This window comes from Plodia interpunctella, chromosome 26, assembly GCF_027563975.2.
Source record: "Plodia interpunctella isolate USDA-ARS_2022_Savannah chromosome 26, ilPloInte3.2, whole genome shotgun sequence".
NCBI classification, from domain to species: domain Eukaryota; kingdom Metazoa; phylum Arthropoda; class Insecta; order Lepidoptera; family Pyralidae; genus Plodia; species Plodia interpunctella.
In genome coordinates, this window is record NC_071319.1 from 2,520,879 (window position 1) to 2,537,171 (window position 16,293).

At 34.6% G+C, this 16,293-nt stretch overlaps 1 protein-coding gene across 12 annotated transcripts in view; it reads right to left on the bottom strand.

The window, feature by feature from the left end:
- Nucleotides 1-16,293, bottom strand: part of CalpA (Calpain-A) — a 37,985-nt gene that overhangs the window by 13,687 nt on the left and 8,005 nt on the right. For 5 of the 12 annotated variants that reach the window (XM_053764617.1, XM_053764618.2, XM_053764620.2 and 2 more), the window contains exons 2-9: nt 14,570-14,819; nt 11,632-11,652; nt 5,212-5,388; nt 3,463-3,581; nt 3,063-3,131; nt 2,250-2,384; nt 1,491-1,659; nt 413-594 (exon numbers count right to left, since the gene is read on the bottom strand). In XM_053764617.1, the coding sequence (XP_053620592.1) occupies nt 413-594; nt 1,491-1,659; nt 2,250-2,384; nt 3,063-3,131; nt 3,463-3,581; nt 5,212-5,388; nt 11,632-11,652; nt 14,570-14,758 (1,061 nt within the window). In that variant the 5' untranslated portion in view covers nt 14,759-14,819. Of the gene's footprint in view, nt 1-412; nt 595-1,490; nt 1,660-2,249; nt 2,385-3,062; nt 3,132-3,462; nt 3,582-5,211; nt 5,389-6,328; nt 6,918-11,631; nt 11,653-14,569; nt 15,446-16,293 lie in introns of those variants that run through there. The other 7 variants (XM_053764616.2, XM_053764621.2, XM_053764622.1 and 4 more) reach the window with 7 other exon arrangements.

Below are 16,293 nucleotides of genomic sequence, written 5' to 3' on the forward strand. Positions count from 1 at the left end.
AAGCGTACGAGGCGACTAAGGGACAATAGCCTTAGAAGCTTAAAGGCCTTTAGTGATTATTGAAGTAATGGATACTTTATTGCCCTGCAGCAATGTGCCCAAAAGGCCGGCAGCATTGCCAATTTGCATTGCCTATGGCCAAAAAAGGTTGTATGTTATTTCAATAATAACTTTTGTAGCCAAGTTTAGTTACCCTCAGGGTCGTTAGTCACAATACCTGTTCTGTATACTAAATACCTGTTCCAAAAATACTCACTCAACGTTCATTCCAAGGGCCATTCCACTACCTGTACACACAATACCCGTTCCAAGTACAAAATTACTTCAGTGACATTGAAAGTTTAAGGTTAGTTTCACTCAGGGTCCTAGGTCATGAAACCTGTTCCAAATAACTGTTCCAAAAAATACTCACTTGTCGCTCCACGGCCCGTTCCACTCAGCTTCATTGCCCCACGGGTTTCTCAATCTAAGTAGTGGTATCTTCCCGGCTCTGCCCGGAGTCTCGATATCGACGTATTTGACCCTGGTAACCGAGTACGCGTGACCACGGATTAAGCCCGCGGGAGTTTCAGCTTCCGTTATGTGAGGGTCCGGCTGGATACAGAAAAATATATTGACCATTAAAAATAGAAAAAAACCTCAATTAAAAAATAAAAATAAAATCAGCATTAAAATAGGGGAAACCCTTATCAATTACTTTGGTTAAAGGCCTGTTCTACCAATTTCTGGTAAAATATCATATTGTAATCTGACAGATAAACTAACTGCTAGATAATTCAGTCTGAAGTTATTTGTCAGCCGTATCCAACACCTGTGAAACACAATTTTTAACGATATCTGTTAGATATGTTAAATTTAGACAATCAGATATTTTATCAATCATTTACTTTATCAGCAAGCGGTGAAACAGCTCCTAAGAGTAAACTCAATCGATTGCTAACGTTTCAATTCTTCACCTTAAGCCTGGTTAAGCCCTAGAAAAGAATCACCCCATATGTCGTACAAGGCGACCATGGGCAAATAATAATATAATAATTTCTTTATTTTCATAGTTAATGTTAGTAACAATGTTCTTAAGACTATGTTAGTAACTGATTTAAATGAATTAGGGTCCAGTGTTTGAGTACGCGACGTCCACTGCCAGCAATGACATGCCCACGCCCGCACACGTACACCACAGCTTCGGCAGCTTCCCAAGATACAGGGTTTCCCTAATTTGAGAGTCGATGTTTACGTTGACGCAGACAAATAGCCTGTAGTTGAGTCCCGCAGCTTAACACACCTCCGTTTTATGACGTAAAGCACAACACACCAAGAATAGCAGACGAGTCCGCGACCCCCCCCCCCCCCACACACACTAAATAAACTAAATTTACTAACCTCATTAAAAAGATACTGCACCCCATTAAAAAGAATTTCTTTCGTACGCCATTGTGCCCCGTACCATAACCATCACCCCATTTTTTTTTTAATTTTAGAAATGAACAAACCTCAATGCTGCATCCCATTAGAGAATTTCTCTCGTACGCCTTCAGCAGAATGGTGTAAAAGTTGGGCGGTAGCTCGGTCATGTCGTACATCTCCGTGACGCCGCCCGTGAAGTCCTCCATGGCTTCGCATGTAGACCCACCCTTTAGGGCTTCGTACGACCCGTGCAATCTGACAAATACATTTTCAATTTTGAAACAAGAACAATATATTTTCCATTGCACAATGTAAGTTAAGTTACACACACTAAAGGCCTGATTTAACCACTTTCTGAAAAAATATATTGTAAACTGACAGATAAACTAACACATAATATGCTTGAAGTTATTTGATACTTAAAAGTGTCCAAAAATCTTGTGAAATGCAATTTTTAACGCTGCGGACAGCCTATACATCCATATGTAACATATATGTCAGATATATTACATTATGTATACCTGTATATACAGGCTATCAGAAACTTTATCAGCGAGCTGTGAAATAGGCTATAAAAGTTATGTTTGGAGATTGAATGGACTCTATACAAATTCAACGTAATCGATATTCAGTAACTTTAAAAAACTAAAAAACATACAACTTATTCGATACAAAGATAAAATATTTGATATTCGATATAAAGATTTGATGCAAATGTTATATTTTTCAAACCTTTCGCAAAACGTCATTTTTTCAAAACGACATTCTGCGATAGTGATATTTCTCGAACATAAAATATTACAAAAATTTTCTATTGCGAATGTGACATTCTGTGACAGTCTTACTTAGCATAAGCCTTCTCCAGCAAAGCGCTCCAAAACTCATTCCTCTCAGACGAGTGTAGGAACACCAATTTTCCTCTGTAGGTGGGCAGACGGTCGTCTATCACGACGTCTACCCAACGGCCGTACTGCCAGAATCTGAAATTGTCACATTATAGCTTGATATTAGCACTAAACAATGTTTTTGAAAATAATCTGGATTCGAGCGAGAATTGAACCCGCACCCCTATCTATCCGGGACAGTGCGGATAGACAGGGGCGCGGGTTCAATTCCCGCTCGATTCCAGAATGTTTTCATCTCATTATTATTTTCAAAAATAAGTTAAAAAGCATGTGTGACAATCCATTTAAACTAAATAATGTTAAAACCAAGTATCATTTTTAAAATCTTTTATTTAACGTGCAATATAAATATAAATATATTAGGACGAATCACACAGATTGAGTTAGCCCCAAAGTAAGTTCGAGACTTGTGTTATGGGATACTAACTTAACGATACTATATTTTATAACAATACATATATAGATAAACATCCAAGACCCGGGCCAATCAGAAAAAGATCATTTTCCATCATGACCCGACCGGGGATCGAACCCGGGACCTCTCGGTTCAGTGGCAAGAACTTTGCCACTGCGCCACCGAGGTCGTCGAATATATATATATATATATATATATATATATATTATGTGTTCAAAGCGCGATTGTTACAACACACTAAATATAGATAATATTTGACTTCTGATCACCAGTGTTAGCAATAACACACTCGATATGATGATGACCACAAATAAAGAGGCTATAAAAATTCCACATACCGGAAATGGAAGACGCCAGCATAATCCTCATCGAAACTCTGATCATCCGGCACTACTTGGAAGAACAATCTGGAACATATATTCAATAATTACAATTTTGGCCAATCGATAAAGCGAGAAAACATTAGATTTGTTGTTTGGGGTAAACGGCGCGGTTGCAACGGTGTTATATCGGTGGTTGTATTTATGCATCCATTCTTAAACACTTCAACTGCGCGTTCTAGGCTTGTTAGTTCATACCGTGAATCGACAATAGAGCCATCTATCCGTAGTGCTGTGAATCATCTGTGCAACTTGTATCGTCGTTGCGTTTAGTCGGCGTTTTGTGTCGCCACATAAGTATGGATTTTCACAAGATAGAAAGAGAGAGAGAGAGAGAGAGAGAAGATGAAGAACTCACTTTCTGTGTAATGTGAGGTTGGCAACAGCGGCTAGAAGCCAACAATCCCCCAACTCCCCTTGCTGCACGTCGAAGCGACTGTAACCTTCGACGAACAGCTGTGGGTCCTCGCATATTTCCTGCAAATACAAAGTTAAAGTCAATGTCGGAGCCAAGGACGTAGCCAGAACTGTATTTAGTTCGGTAAGACAAAAAAACTTAATTACTACGCTACACCCTTGTCATCATCAACAGCCATTTAAACGTCCCCACTGCTGGGGCACAGGCCTTGCTTATGGATCCTGATAAGGAGTACGGGCCATGACCCACCACGCAGGCTCATTGCGGATTGGCGAGTTTTAACGATTGCAAATATAACCGGGACCAACAGTTTAACGTACCCGAAGCACGGAGGAGCTCAAGAGAACATATTTTCGGACATCCATCCTGCAACCGACCACTTTGAGAGCGTTTTAACCGCCACTATAATAGGCTGAGCGCGTTAACCACTGCGTCATTAAGCTCCTCACCCATGTGGTTATAATTTTTTTTAAAGTAAGAAATGTTGTAATAAATATATACATTATAGATCATTCTAATTTGTTGAATTTGACAAGTCAGCCTTCAAGCCTGTCAGTTTCTTGGGTCTTTTATGAAGCATCGCAAGCTATGAAGCTCGTCAGAATTACAGTTTTCCCGCACACAAAATCGCTCTTCAAAGGGGAGCTGCGAATCGACTCAATGGTGTTAGATGTAATAGCAAAATCTAATCCTGTTAGATATAGATAAAATGACCGACAGAATTCATACAACATAACGTGCATCGGGTTTTAGTTCCTCATGGCTCGCTAGATGCCGCTAGGTGTATCGAATCGATAAATTATCATTGAAATTAATCTACCTATTGTAGTAATATGTAAGTACAGTCTAAATTCAGCCATTTAGAGGGGAATGCGTGCATATGGCCCCCCCACAGGAGCATATACAAGTTTATGTTGGAACGTATACAAAACAAATTCACAAGATATTTGTACTTTAAAATGTCCCATACATTATATCCATTCTACCCACTCATGTACCCAACATTATTTGTTATTGGAAAGGTCGGATACAACACGCTAGAAGTCCGGCGAGGTCTGTCATTGGCCACATATTTATTTAAAATATTAAGGGGACGACTCTGCAGCAGTCGAGTGTTACAATGGATGGCGTTTTGCGTACCAAACCGTTACGTATGGCGACGGCGACCACCTCCTCTGTTCGTAATACCACGAGGGCGAACGAATATGCTCAAAAATGCACCTCTGACTAGAGCGCTGAGGGTTCTAAACGAAGTTGCAATACAAATCGACATATTTGGTTGTCCTTTGACAGTTTACAAGAGCTACACTGTATGTATTGTGCTATGGTAGAAATCTTGTGTAATTTTAGATCTTAACTATTGCTATTGCACCACCAATGATAGTGTAAGAAATAATGTATGAAATAAATACATAAATGGTGCTGCGGGACGGACGCTAGTAGATATATATTTAAAAGTTTGTTTAGGTTCGTATTTGAAAACTAGCGCCATCTAGTTTAGTCTAGATGGAACCATTCCTTATCGAATAAACTTTATTAATTAATAGATGGAGCAACTTAATTTAGGTACTTCCTGGTTAAAAAATAGCGCCATCTAGTTTTAACATAGGATTTTTAACAATTTCTGATGTACGTTTTTTTTTCGACTTATCTTTCATCCAAGATGTCATTAAAATACTCATTACTCACCCCTGGTCTTAACCACGTGATGGGTCGATCCAGCCGCTCCTTGTAATACAAGCTGCGGTCGATGGCAGGGAACTCGGGGTCTTCAAACAGCCTCCTGTCTGACAGACACCGGGAACGGATATCCTTGAAATCCTGGTATGTCGCCGGCCCGAAGGAAGACGGTCTGGTTTCGCCGAGCTGGGAAAATAAAATATATTCAAGTGCCAGAGACAATGCGAAAGATGCAATTTAGAAAAGTACCTTTTTTGTGTAGTCGTGTCAAAACATTAAAGGAAGGATGATATTCGTGACTATGGTTTGGCAACTAGAAAATGGAGCTGGAGAAAATCGTGTTCGAAGAAATTGGAAAGCGGAAGTTGGGCTTCCACGCTCTACGGCTGAGGACGAGACGGTAAGGTAAATGTTTACATAACACATATATTATATATATATACATATGTGGCCGTCCAAATCAAAAGGGACCTTATGGCGGCTATCTTTATTGCCGTTGTTCGAATACAAAACAACGACAATAATGGCGTAAATGCCGGGCGCCGTAAGGTCCCTTTTGATTTAGAAGGCCACATATGTATATATATATAATATATGTGTTATGTAAACATTTACCTTCTGAGGTACTATATTAATGTTAAAATAGATTCATAACAAATTGTAAATATAGATAAATTATATGACATTATGGAGCAAACCACAGGAAGCTCATATTTACCTACCAATGTTTTATAACATGTGCTAGTACAGATAAATCTAATAATTTAATAAATATATCCTGTATTAAAGTACATGAAGCGATAACTAAAGAAAAAAATGTGCTTCGTGATTTTAAAATTAAAAAATTAAAATTTTTGGTGTATTTGTGATTGGGTGGAGTGGATGTCTTACTTATTATTTTTGTAAAGAAATACGGAGTCGGAATTATTTTTTTCATTAACTAGCCAAAATTTATTTTTCGAATTTATTATTACGAAACCTTCAGGAGTAACATATAGGCATATTATTATGGTTTTACCCGAGATCAGTGGGCGGATTGCTAGTAAGTTATTAAAAATATATGGCATATCATTATATCGATTAGGTATGTATTTCGGCTAGATTATAATTTTAAAAAAATGCGCACCCAAAAGACAGGTTCGCCCGTGGGCATATAATTCTTACTGCCCGCGTAACACGGAGGTAGTCTCAGCTTGTACTCTTCATGACTATCAACATTTGACACTACTTTTTTAGGCGAAACCTTTTCTTTCCCGCCAAATTTTACTTCCGGCGCTTTAACCTCCTTTTCAAACACCAGCACTTTATTTGTCACAATATTATCCCCCTTTTTCACAACAAACGATTCTTTATATGTAGAAGTATATGTTTTACGTTTCTCATTGTCTGATATTAATCTAGATTTTGGGGAGACATTCTTAGCCCATAATTTCGATTCAGAAATTGTAGTATCTTTAAATTCGCTTAATATTGTACTCAAACTATCTTGAACTTCTGGCCTCACTTTGCTTGTAGATTTCGGTGATAATATTTTAACGGATTTCTTTTTAAAAGCGTCCGCGGCTAACTTCACTTCGGATGTTGCGTAAAACGTGTTTAAGTAACCGACATCTTCCTTTTTTAATTTTTGAAATTGTTCTTCTATCACTTCGTCAGCCATTTTTTAATGTATCACTTATTGAGATCACTTTCAGTCTTTATTGGCAAATTAACATCTTTTACTATATATTAACATATTTTTTTTATTATTATGGCTTTGTCTGTAAATAGCCACACAATAACATAATCCGAGTGGAACTAATAATGAACACTTCATAGATGCTCATTTAGATGATTAAGCTAATAGTTATAACCCAGATTAAGAAATTCAAGGTCTTACAGATATGTAACATATGATTTTTTTTTAATCTATTGACCTATTTACTGGTAATTATTTGTCATTACTTTCCGTTGTTTTTTTTTATCATTTTGACTGGGCTAATAATGTATATTTATTTTATTCACATTTTAAGCGTCAAGCAACAATTTAAAATATTAAATTTACATTATTATTTTTTTTTATATTTTCAATAAAGATAGAGATTATACTTTAAAACTTGAACTTAAAATATCTTATGAAACTTATTTCAGACAACAAAGGTTTTTTTGTTGTTGTTTCTATACCGTATGTTGAGAAAATATAATTTATCAGTATTTCAGTATATTTATAAATACGTTATATGCTATATATAAATTTGGACTAGTACTGAATACTTCTGTGAAATAAAATATTTATTTTTATTTATAGCAATTCTCTGCTACACTAAATAACTAACACAATAAAAAATTTAGTCGTGTAAAATCCGTATCGACTTTAAATAACGACACGGCTATTAACCGGCCTTCGAAATATCGATCTTTAAAAAGTATTTCCAGAAGATATTGTAACATGTACTAATTATATTATTTGATAACTTGATTTCATTATTGAAGAACACCTTAATGTCACACTCTCTGATATAATAGAATATGTATTGTTTACTTTCGCTGGTGACCACTCAAGTGTTAAATGATATATAAGAATGTGTTTTAGGAATATTTTAACTACTTTTCCTACATATATCTCCAACAAAACCGCGTTCAATTAAGTAGTATTTTCAGATATCGAAGTCTGATAATATAATTTTATATTCTACAATTATTCATTTATTAAGGTACACCAACAGTAGTAATTATTAGTTTATAACTTATTAATATTTCTTTAAGAAATAATTTCATTTGTAATTAGAACCCACTATTAAATTGTTATTTTTTGTACATTTACTTTCTCTAAAAAAAATACTGTTAAACACCCCAAATTCACTATTTCAATTGCCACTTGACCACTCGGACATAACTAAAACTATTGACTGAATAACAATAGCTGATAACAGTCCCTATAGCTATGTCACATGTAGGTATGTTTATACGAAACCCCATAGAGGATAACGTGTCTGAGTCACAGCGATAGATATAATTTCAGTAAATATTAAACTTCGAATTTTGCGTTGTATATTATGAATTCCTATAGTCACGTTACCATCTAGATTTGCATAGTATTTGTAGAATGATTCGATTATCTACACATGAACAATTTGTTTTTGCTGCATAGAAAACCTTCCGCAAATAAATAAATATCTTAAGTTACTCTTAATCTTTTTTCATTTGTGTATTTCTAAAATGTGAAAAATACTGTTTATATTTATGAAGGCGTTCTTACGACAAATTTCAAGCTATCTAGGACCCAAGAAACTTCCATGAGGCACTCCATGTCATTTTAGGGCGCGGTAATTGGACCGTACTCGATTTTATCACTTGAGGTACCAAAGGTGACATAAAAAATAATTGCTTTAAGGTGTGTCAGTCTATGGCTTTTATTTTAATGTAATTAGTTTAATGAACGTACCGTTACAGTGTCAAAGGCGTTCGTATTGTCGAAGTAAGTACTTCTCATTATTTACCATTAAATAGCAATATATTATGAAACAACTGTTAGAAATAATTGTTTGCTTTTAATTTACATGTATTTTTAATGAATGTTATTTTTGTATTGTTGTTTTTAATTAATTTAACGTTGCTATTTTATTTACGTTGCTATTACATCAATGGATTTGAAACGTGCATTATATTTACTTCAAACGAAACAAATTTATGAACTTGTCAAATTATTTATTTTTAATAACGTATTAGAAATGGCAAAATTATCGGGACACAAATAAATTGAACAAGCATTTCAATAAATGAGTCATTTTAATAAATTACGTAAGGTGTCAATAATTTTTATGTTGATACTACCAGTTGCTGTAAGCATGGGGTTTTACAACAGAATAGTACAATATCCACTCACTATCTATTGGATGTGGTACGAGGCGACTAATGGATCAAAATCATCATCAATCTGATCAGCTGATGGACAACAATAGCATTCCCAATGTACGGCTGACGTCAGGCAGGCGGCCAGTGGGAAATTACAACGGAATCTTACAACTTCAAATATTTTAAAGTGAATGCTCCTGTGTCCATTAAAAATTATAATACTTTCAAACAAAATAGGTACTTTATGTAGCGTAGTTATTTTTAGCTAATAAATAAATTGATGATGGATGACGTTAGCGTGCTGGTTTGCGCCCTCTTAAAAAAGGGAGCGTATCTGATTAGATATAGTTACTATTAGGCAATATGTTTGACAAGCTATTATTCGCGAAAATGATAAGATGTAAAGTTTGTTGTGTCCACAAAGCGCGTATCAGTTGCAACCTTGACAAATAATGCCGTTTACAAAAATGCTTTTTAATCCTTGACGACAGAAAGTTGTAACGTTCTATATGTCTGGCCATGGCATCGTAGCAGCCAAAGATTCAGCGGATGTTACATCCTTAGAAATGCTATTGTTGCCTATCAGCAAAGCTGTTCCTTAGTCCTATTCTAAGGCGCACCCACAAGCCATCGTGAATGGCAGAATTGCAAGTTGGTAACATGTTTTCAACAACTATGTGGTAATATACAAACGTCTACTATTCAAACGCTGAAACGCTACAAGAGACATTAGACATTATTTAGACAGACATACAGATTACAGATAAAGACCCCTAAAGTTAAGAACCATGTAGAAAGTAGTCAAATCAATATTATTATATCCCTTACAAAGGTCATTCGCAGTCTCTCGTCTAGACTAAGTGTCTGGAATAGACTATACCTATATTATATGTAGATGCTTTCTACCATGACTGTAGTTTGAGACACAGTAATGCCAGCTATATATTATCACGGTACAGTTTGGCGTACTTTGGCGGATTTCGGTATACATTGCTGGTTTTATACTGCTGTAAATAAAAGCTGTCATTTAAAGTACGCAAGATTCATTCTTTCGCGTTGGCATTTGTCAGAGTTCGGCGATATTACGACATAATAAAATACTAGGTAGGTACTTGGGATGGATTCTATCGAGAGCTTTTAGTGTTGCAATGGGGGAGATTATTGGGCTTATACCTATATGATATCCCGTGGTTAATATTCTAGATTTTAATGTGAAATGGACTGCTTTTCAAAATTTTATGGTAAATTTTCATGCTGACCCCAAGCTTCACAACGTCACAGGCCCGAATGCTACACACGCAGGTGAATAGAGACATTAGAACTCTTCAGAATTAGTCAGATGACTACATTGCTATGTAAGTAGTTAAATAGTGTAGCGACGACTAACCATTGCAATCGTCCATTCCCACATATCCGAATACCCTTGACTCGCCCCAGTTCTGCAATTGCCTGCAATTTAGCTGTTTAGTGGGATTAAGTACAGTCACATGCATGACTAAATACCGCACATGTAACTTTATGCATTGGTAATAGGAGCGAAAATGAGTGTGGGTAGTATGATGTGATGTTGACTGTTTTATGCTGGTATAGTAAACTCGATGATATGTAAACATAAAATGCATTTATTTGATAGCATAGTATTTGAGTGCCAGAAACGCGTGTATTTTATTTACGTTGCGTAAATAAATATACTAGCGGTATATATTAGCGGCCAGTCCCGGCTTACACACCTAAACCTTCCAACCTTAAAACCAAATATATTACACACCTAAACCTTCATCAGGAATCACACAATCATGAAAATCCTCAACGGAAGGGAACTCCTCAACGATTTACAGCACGGATATATTTTGTCAGGTGTTAAATGTCACAAGATCTCTCTGACGACAATAAACTCAGAAAAGGTGTTTCTCAGAGCGTTATGATTTTAAGTAATTTTAACAGAGGCAAGAATTATAGTTTTACTATCTCACTTTAAAATAATTGTTTTGTACTGTGGTGATATCTATTTTATTTATGAATTATCGAAATGATTTCTCCTTCAAGATGAATGACAGCGCGGCTGCAGCGGTCGAAGCGCTCTGCGAAACATTCAAAAAACTTAATAGCCATGAGCATGCTCAGGGGTATTAGTATATGCTTTAGGTAGCTTTTAAGCGTGAATTTTTTTTATTAAAAGAATAAAGAGTATTGTATTGTATGTACAACTAGGTTTGTTGATTAATTCCAACAATTCCTATTTCCTTTTTCCTTTTCGGGAAATTCCTAGTCTGTGATTTAAAATAAGTTTTCCTATATATGTGCTTGTGTATTCAAATATAAAATTGATGAAACATTATGGTGTCTAAAATATTATACAAGAATCAGGGATAAAGGTAAAAAAAATATGACAAACCAAGCGAAAAATAAAACTGCAATTTTTATACCAAAAGCAAAAAAAACAATACTGTGAACATACGGAAATTAACGTAATAGACATGTTTTGTTTTCCGAATTTTAATATATTTGACACAAAACACGCTGTCAAAACAAGTCAAAATTCATAAAGAAAAAACACAATAATAATAAAAAAATAAGTAATCACAAAATGCCAACCTGTCCACGTGTTGTCCCCAACTGTAAAATAGTTTTTTATTTTATTTTCTTAAATAGCACATACGAAGTCACAAAATCAAAATCAAATCAAAATTCATTTATTCGTGAAAACAGGTACAATGGCTCGATAAAAATGTTAATATAACAGAACTCTGTTTTCTGCCTGGCAGGCGTACATAATCTTGTCAATATTAGTACCTATTAAATCTAGAAAACATTATTTAAAATAAAATTAAATCAAAATTAAATCATAGAAATGTCAGTCAGAATAATTAAATATATAATAGCTAATTAAATTAATAAAGATTACAATTTGTCACTCATAAAATGATTAAGATTATAATAACATTTCTGAACTAACAAATCGTGGAGGCTTCTTTTGAAACTACCCACATCTGTGGTCAATTGTAGCGATTTCGGCAATTTATTATATATTAAAGGGGCTTTGCCAAATACACTATTGCTCATTAGTTTTGTTTTACATGCATATTGAATAACTTTGGTACAATGACGCGCGCTGGTGTGATGTGAAAACAAATGTTTGTTTGTGTGTACAAAAAGAGCACATTCGAAAATATATATGCAGGGCAGGGTAAGCAACTTATGCTTTTTAAAATATGGTACACATGAGTCAGTTGGTTTTAAATAGAAAATAGATCTAATGCAACGTTTCTGGGCTTTTAATATCATTTCTTTGTCAGTTGAGTTCCCCCAAAATATGACTCCATATTTTAATGATGACACTACATACGCATGATATGCTGTTAGAACAGTATTTATATTTACAATTTTTTGTAGTCTTGAGAGTGCATATGAGTATTGATTTAACCGTTTGCGTAAGTAATCTAGATGCGTCTTCCATTTTAGTTTATTGTCAATATATAAACCTAAAAATTTATTGACCTCTGTTTCGGTAATAGTTTGGTCCAAGAATGTAATGTCAAGTTTGGAATTTTCATTATGTCTTTGTTTAAAATTTATTAGTTTCGTCTTTTCAATGTTAATTTTCAATTTATTATTATTTAGCCATTCTGTTATTAATGTCAATGTTTTTATAATTTCAGTCTCCATGTTACGGGATTCAGTCCCTGTTAATAAAATGGTACTATCGTCAGCAAAAAGTGTAACATGATGTTCTGTTACTGAAGGTAAATCATTAATATATACTAAAAATAATAGTGGACCTAATACACTCCCCTGCGGTATGCCACATGTAACTTTTCTAGCTTGTGAGTAGTAACTAAGTTCTGTTTTGGATTTGTCACAAATCTTATCAATTTGAGTTATCTGTTGTCGGTCCTTTAGATATGACTCCATCAGTTTGAGCGCGTTGCCACGGATACCGTAAGTGCACAGTTTGTGCAATAGAATTTCATGCACAACACGATCAAATGCCTTCGACATATCCATAAATAGACCAACACTCGGTTTTCTATTATCAACCTGTGCCATAACTCTATATAAAAAGTCATAAATGGCCATGTTAATTGACTTTTTTTCTCTGAAACCATACTGTTGGGGTGAAAGTATATTATGTGATTCCAAAAAATTATATAGTTTTCTGTGTATGACCTTTTCTATTATTTTAGAGAAAATTGATCCCATAGCAAGGGGTCTAAAGTTATTCATTTATTATATTCATTTATTCACATACGAAGAAATTGCGGAAAAGAGCGGAAATTTTAATTGTGATAAATAATGGTAAGGGATAGTGAACGTTCCCATCACCTCATATTAATTTTATCATTTTCATTCTACAAACAACTTTTAAAATATGAAGGAATGTGATATCGGAAAACTCATTATATTCCTAAATTAAAATCATTATTAACTAGATAACTAGATGTTTAAATTAAAAACATGTTACGATTTGAGGCATTGAACTGCGCAGACTGTGGACATTTAGACTCCCACGTCAAGTTCAGCTCGAGGTCAGAACTAGAAATGACTAATTTACATAAAGCTATACTAGCATATAATAAATGCGAGAAACGATTGATCATCTAAACCAGCTTCACATTTTCAGTCCACGGACCCCTAGATAGTTATCGAATTAATCAGTTTACGAGTATGTTATCATTTTGAACAAAACCCAAAAAGGAGATAAAAAGTAGGCGACCCAAAAAATGGAATTTAATATTGTTTTACAAACAAAGTAAGAAATTTCCGCTCTACAGTTGTAAGATCCGACATTCACGCAGGTGAAACCGTGGACAAATGAGTATGGAAAAAGGGAATAAAAATAATAGCAAACTCAAACTTTGTAATAAAAATTATATCCATAGTTTTTATTACAAAGTTTGAATTTGCTGTTATTACGTAAATGATCTAATATAATAAGTAAATTTATAATATCCATTCAAATTAGATCATTTCCGTATGGGAACCGATGTTTTGTTTACTAAGGATGACGAAATTACAAATCGAATAAATTATGCTCCGCCAACAGATTCGTATAATTACTATAATTACACTTCGATGACGATGTTGTACCTACCTATTCATCCGTTTTCAACGCGTTAATCATGGTGAATAAATTTATTTTGTATCTACAATTTATTTTTCTTACCTAACTTAATCTCTGTGGTTACTCTTCTTTATTCGTCAATTAAATTGCGAATACCGAAAATTAGTGTTAGTTTTTATATGACATATCTAACACAAGACCTTCGAGACCATCTCGCTAATAATATCGCACAAATCACTCACAAATTTTTAATAAGTTAAATGTTTCAGTTAGTCCAGGAATGTATTGTAACCCCCATCAAATGGAATACTCAAATTTGTAATAGAAATGACTCAAACTAATATTTGAAGGCGCACACAGAGTACTGTTCTAGGTCCAACAAAACAATTCTTCAACATGCTATAAAATTAATAACTATAAAAAACGAAGAAATTCTCTAAAAAAAGTGTTTTCTAAGAAAGAAATACATACCACTTTATAATTCTTGATGCTTGGCAGAAACCTCTTCTGCTCGACCTCTTTCTTCTGAAAGACCTCGTTGATGATGTTGCCAAGGGCCTGGGCGCCATATTGCATCAAAGCCTGCCCACCCTGGTTCAACAACTGTCTTCCCGCGCCTTGCAAAAGCGCGCCAAAATCCGCCCCGCCATTTTGCCCCATAGTGAGGCCATAAACTACACAACTTTTCTTTCCTTTTCAAACACTAAGACATTCTTGCAAGCTATAAAGCGATATAGTAAGTATGGTGTTTTGAATTTTATATCGTTATACTGCAGTTCTGTGCATGGTTATTAAAAAGTATGGATTATTTACATACATATTTTCAACTCTACTACCACTTAACCCAAAATGTTATCAATCAACCAGACTACGACAACTAAAAAAAATCAATTGAGAGTCAAACAGCTCACAATACTGACATCACGACAATGATGTGAACGAATCTAATGTCGGCAATACAAAGGTATTACATCATCAAATGAAGCTATGTGCAGACCAGTTTCAGACTGTTAAATTAGTTTGCTAATTATTTAATAACTTCATTATTTCTTATATTTTAAAAAAGTCCAATTAGCTTAGACCTGAAATCCTTTTTTTCTGTAAATCAGAATTTTCATTAATGAGAAAGTTTACTAGTGTGTATGCAACCACTGCCACTAGATTGCAGCATCCAGGGACTAGCCTATATCTGCAGTGACAGATTTGGACAGTGTTTATCAATGTTTGTGGGATGCTGTTCAAAGACAGATAGAAACTTGCAGCCTATTGCTGATAGCGATCTATTGCACACCAGGGCTAGTAAATCTTAAAATAGTATAACAAATTTTGCCAAAACCAAAGAAACAATTTTAGACTATTGACAAAAGAAGACGGCATACAATGTACTCAGTGACATCGCACCTTAACACCTATACTGTGTTAATTAAACATGGAGGTTTGCATTAAAATTTTTGTAACATGAGTGTTAAAGGCAACATCAATTGCCTTATCAACATTTCAGTGTTTTCCTCCAGTACTGTACATTTTTATACATAAGATAGCTTTGGGCCTCGTGAATTTATCTATGAAAGCGGCATGAAATCATGTCATGATTTTCATACAAAACTTCACCCCCTATTATAGTTATTTTGAGGTTGATTTTTGAAAGTAAGTAGCCTATGTTTGGACAGAATTCTACATGCATACTAAATTTCATCAAAATCAGTCCACTGATTTAGCCATGAAAGCAGAACAGATGGACAGACTGCATTTATAATGCTAGTATGCAAGTATGTTCGCTATAGAGCAATAAAGTTTCACAATGCACATAATATACTAACATATACAATGCCTTATTATATGTTATTATATCATGAAGTCATGTCAGATGCCTTCAGGCGACTTCAATAAAATCTGACACCAGTGTTAGCAATAACACACTCGATATGATGATGATTATGTTTGTTTAGATATAAATACTTATGCATATGAGGAAATTTGTTAAACAATCAAGCAAATTCTATGGGATATTAATGAAATAATAAATTAATAAATAAATAAAAATTGTACAATGTATAGTATATAACACTGTTGCGCCTTATAAAATTCTAAAATAAATTTTGATGGCTATGCATGATGTGGAAATTCATTCATCCTTGCCTAAAATGTATTCAAATCTACAATATTTACACAGAGAAAGCTAATTAGTATTCTAC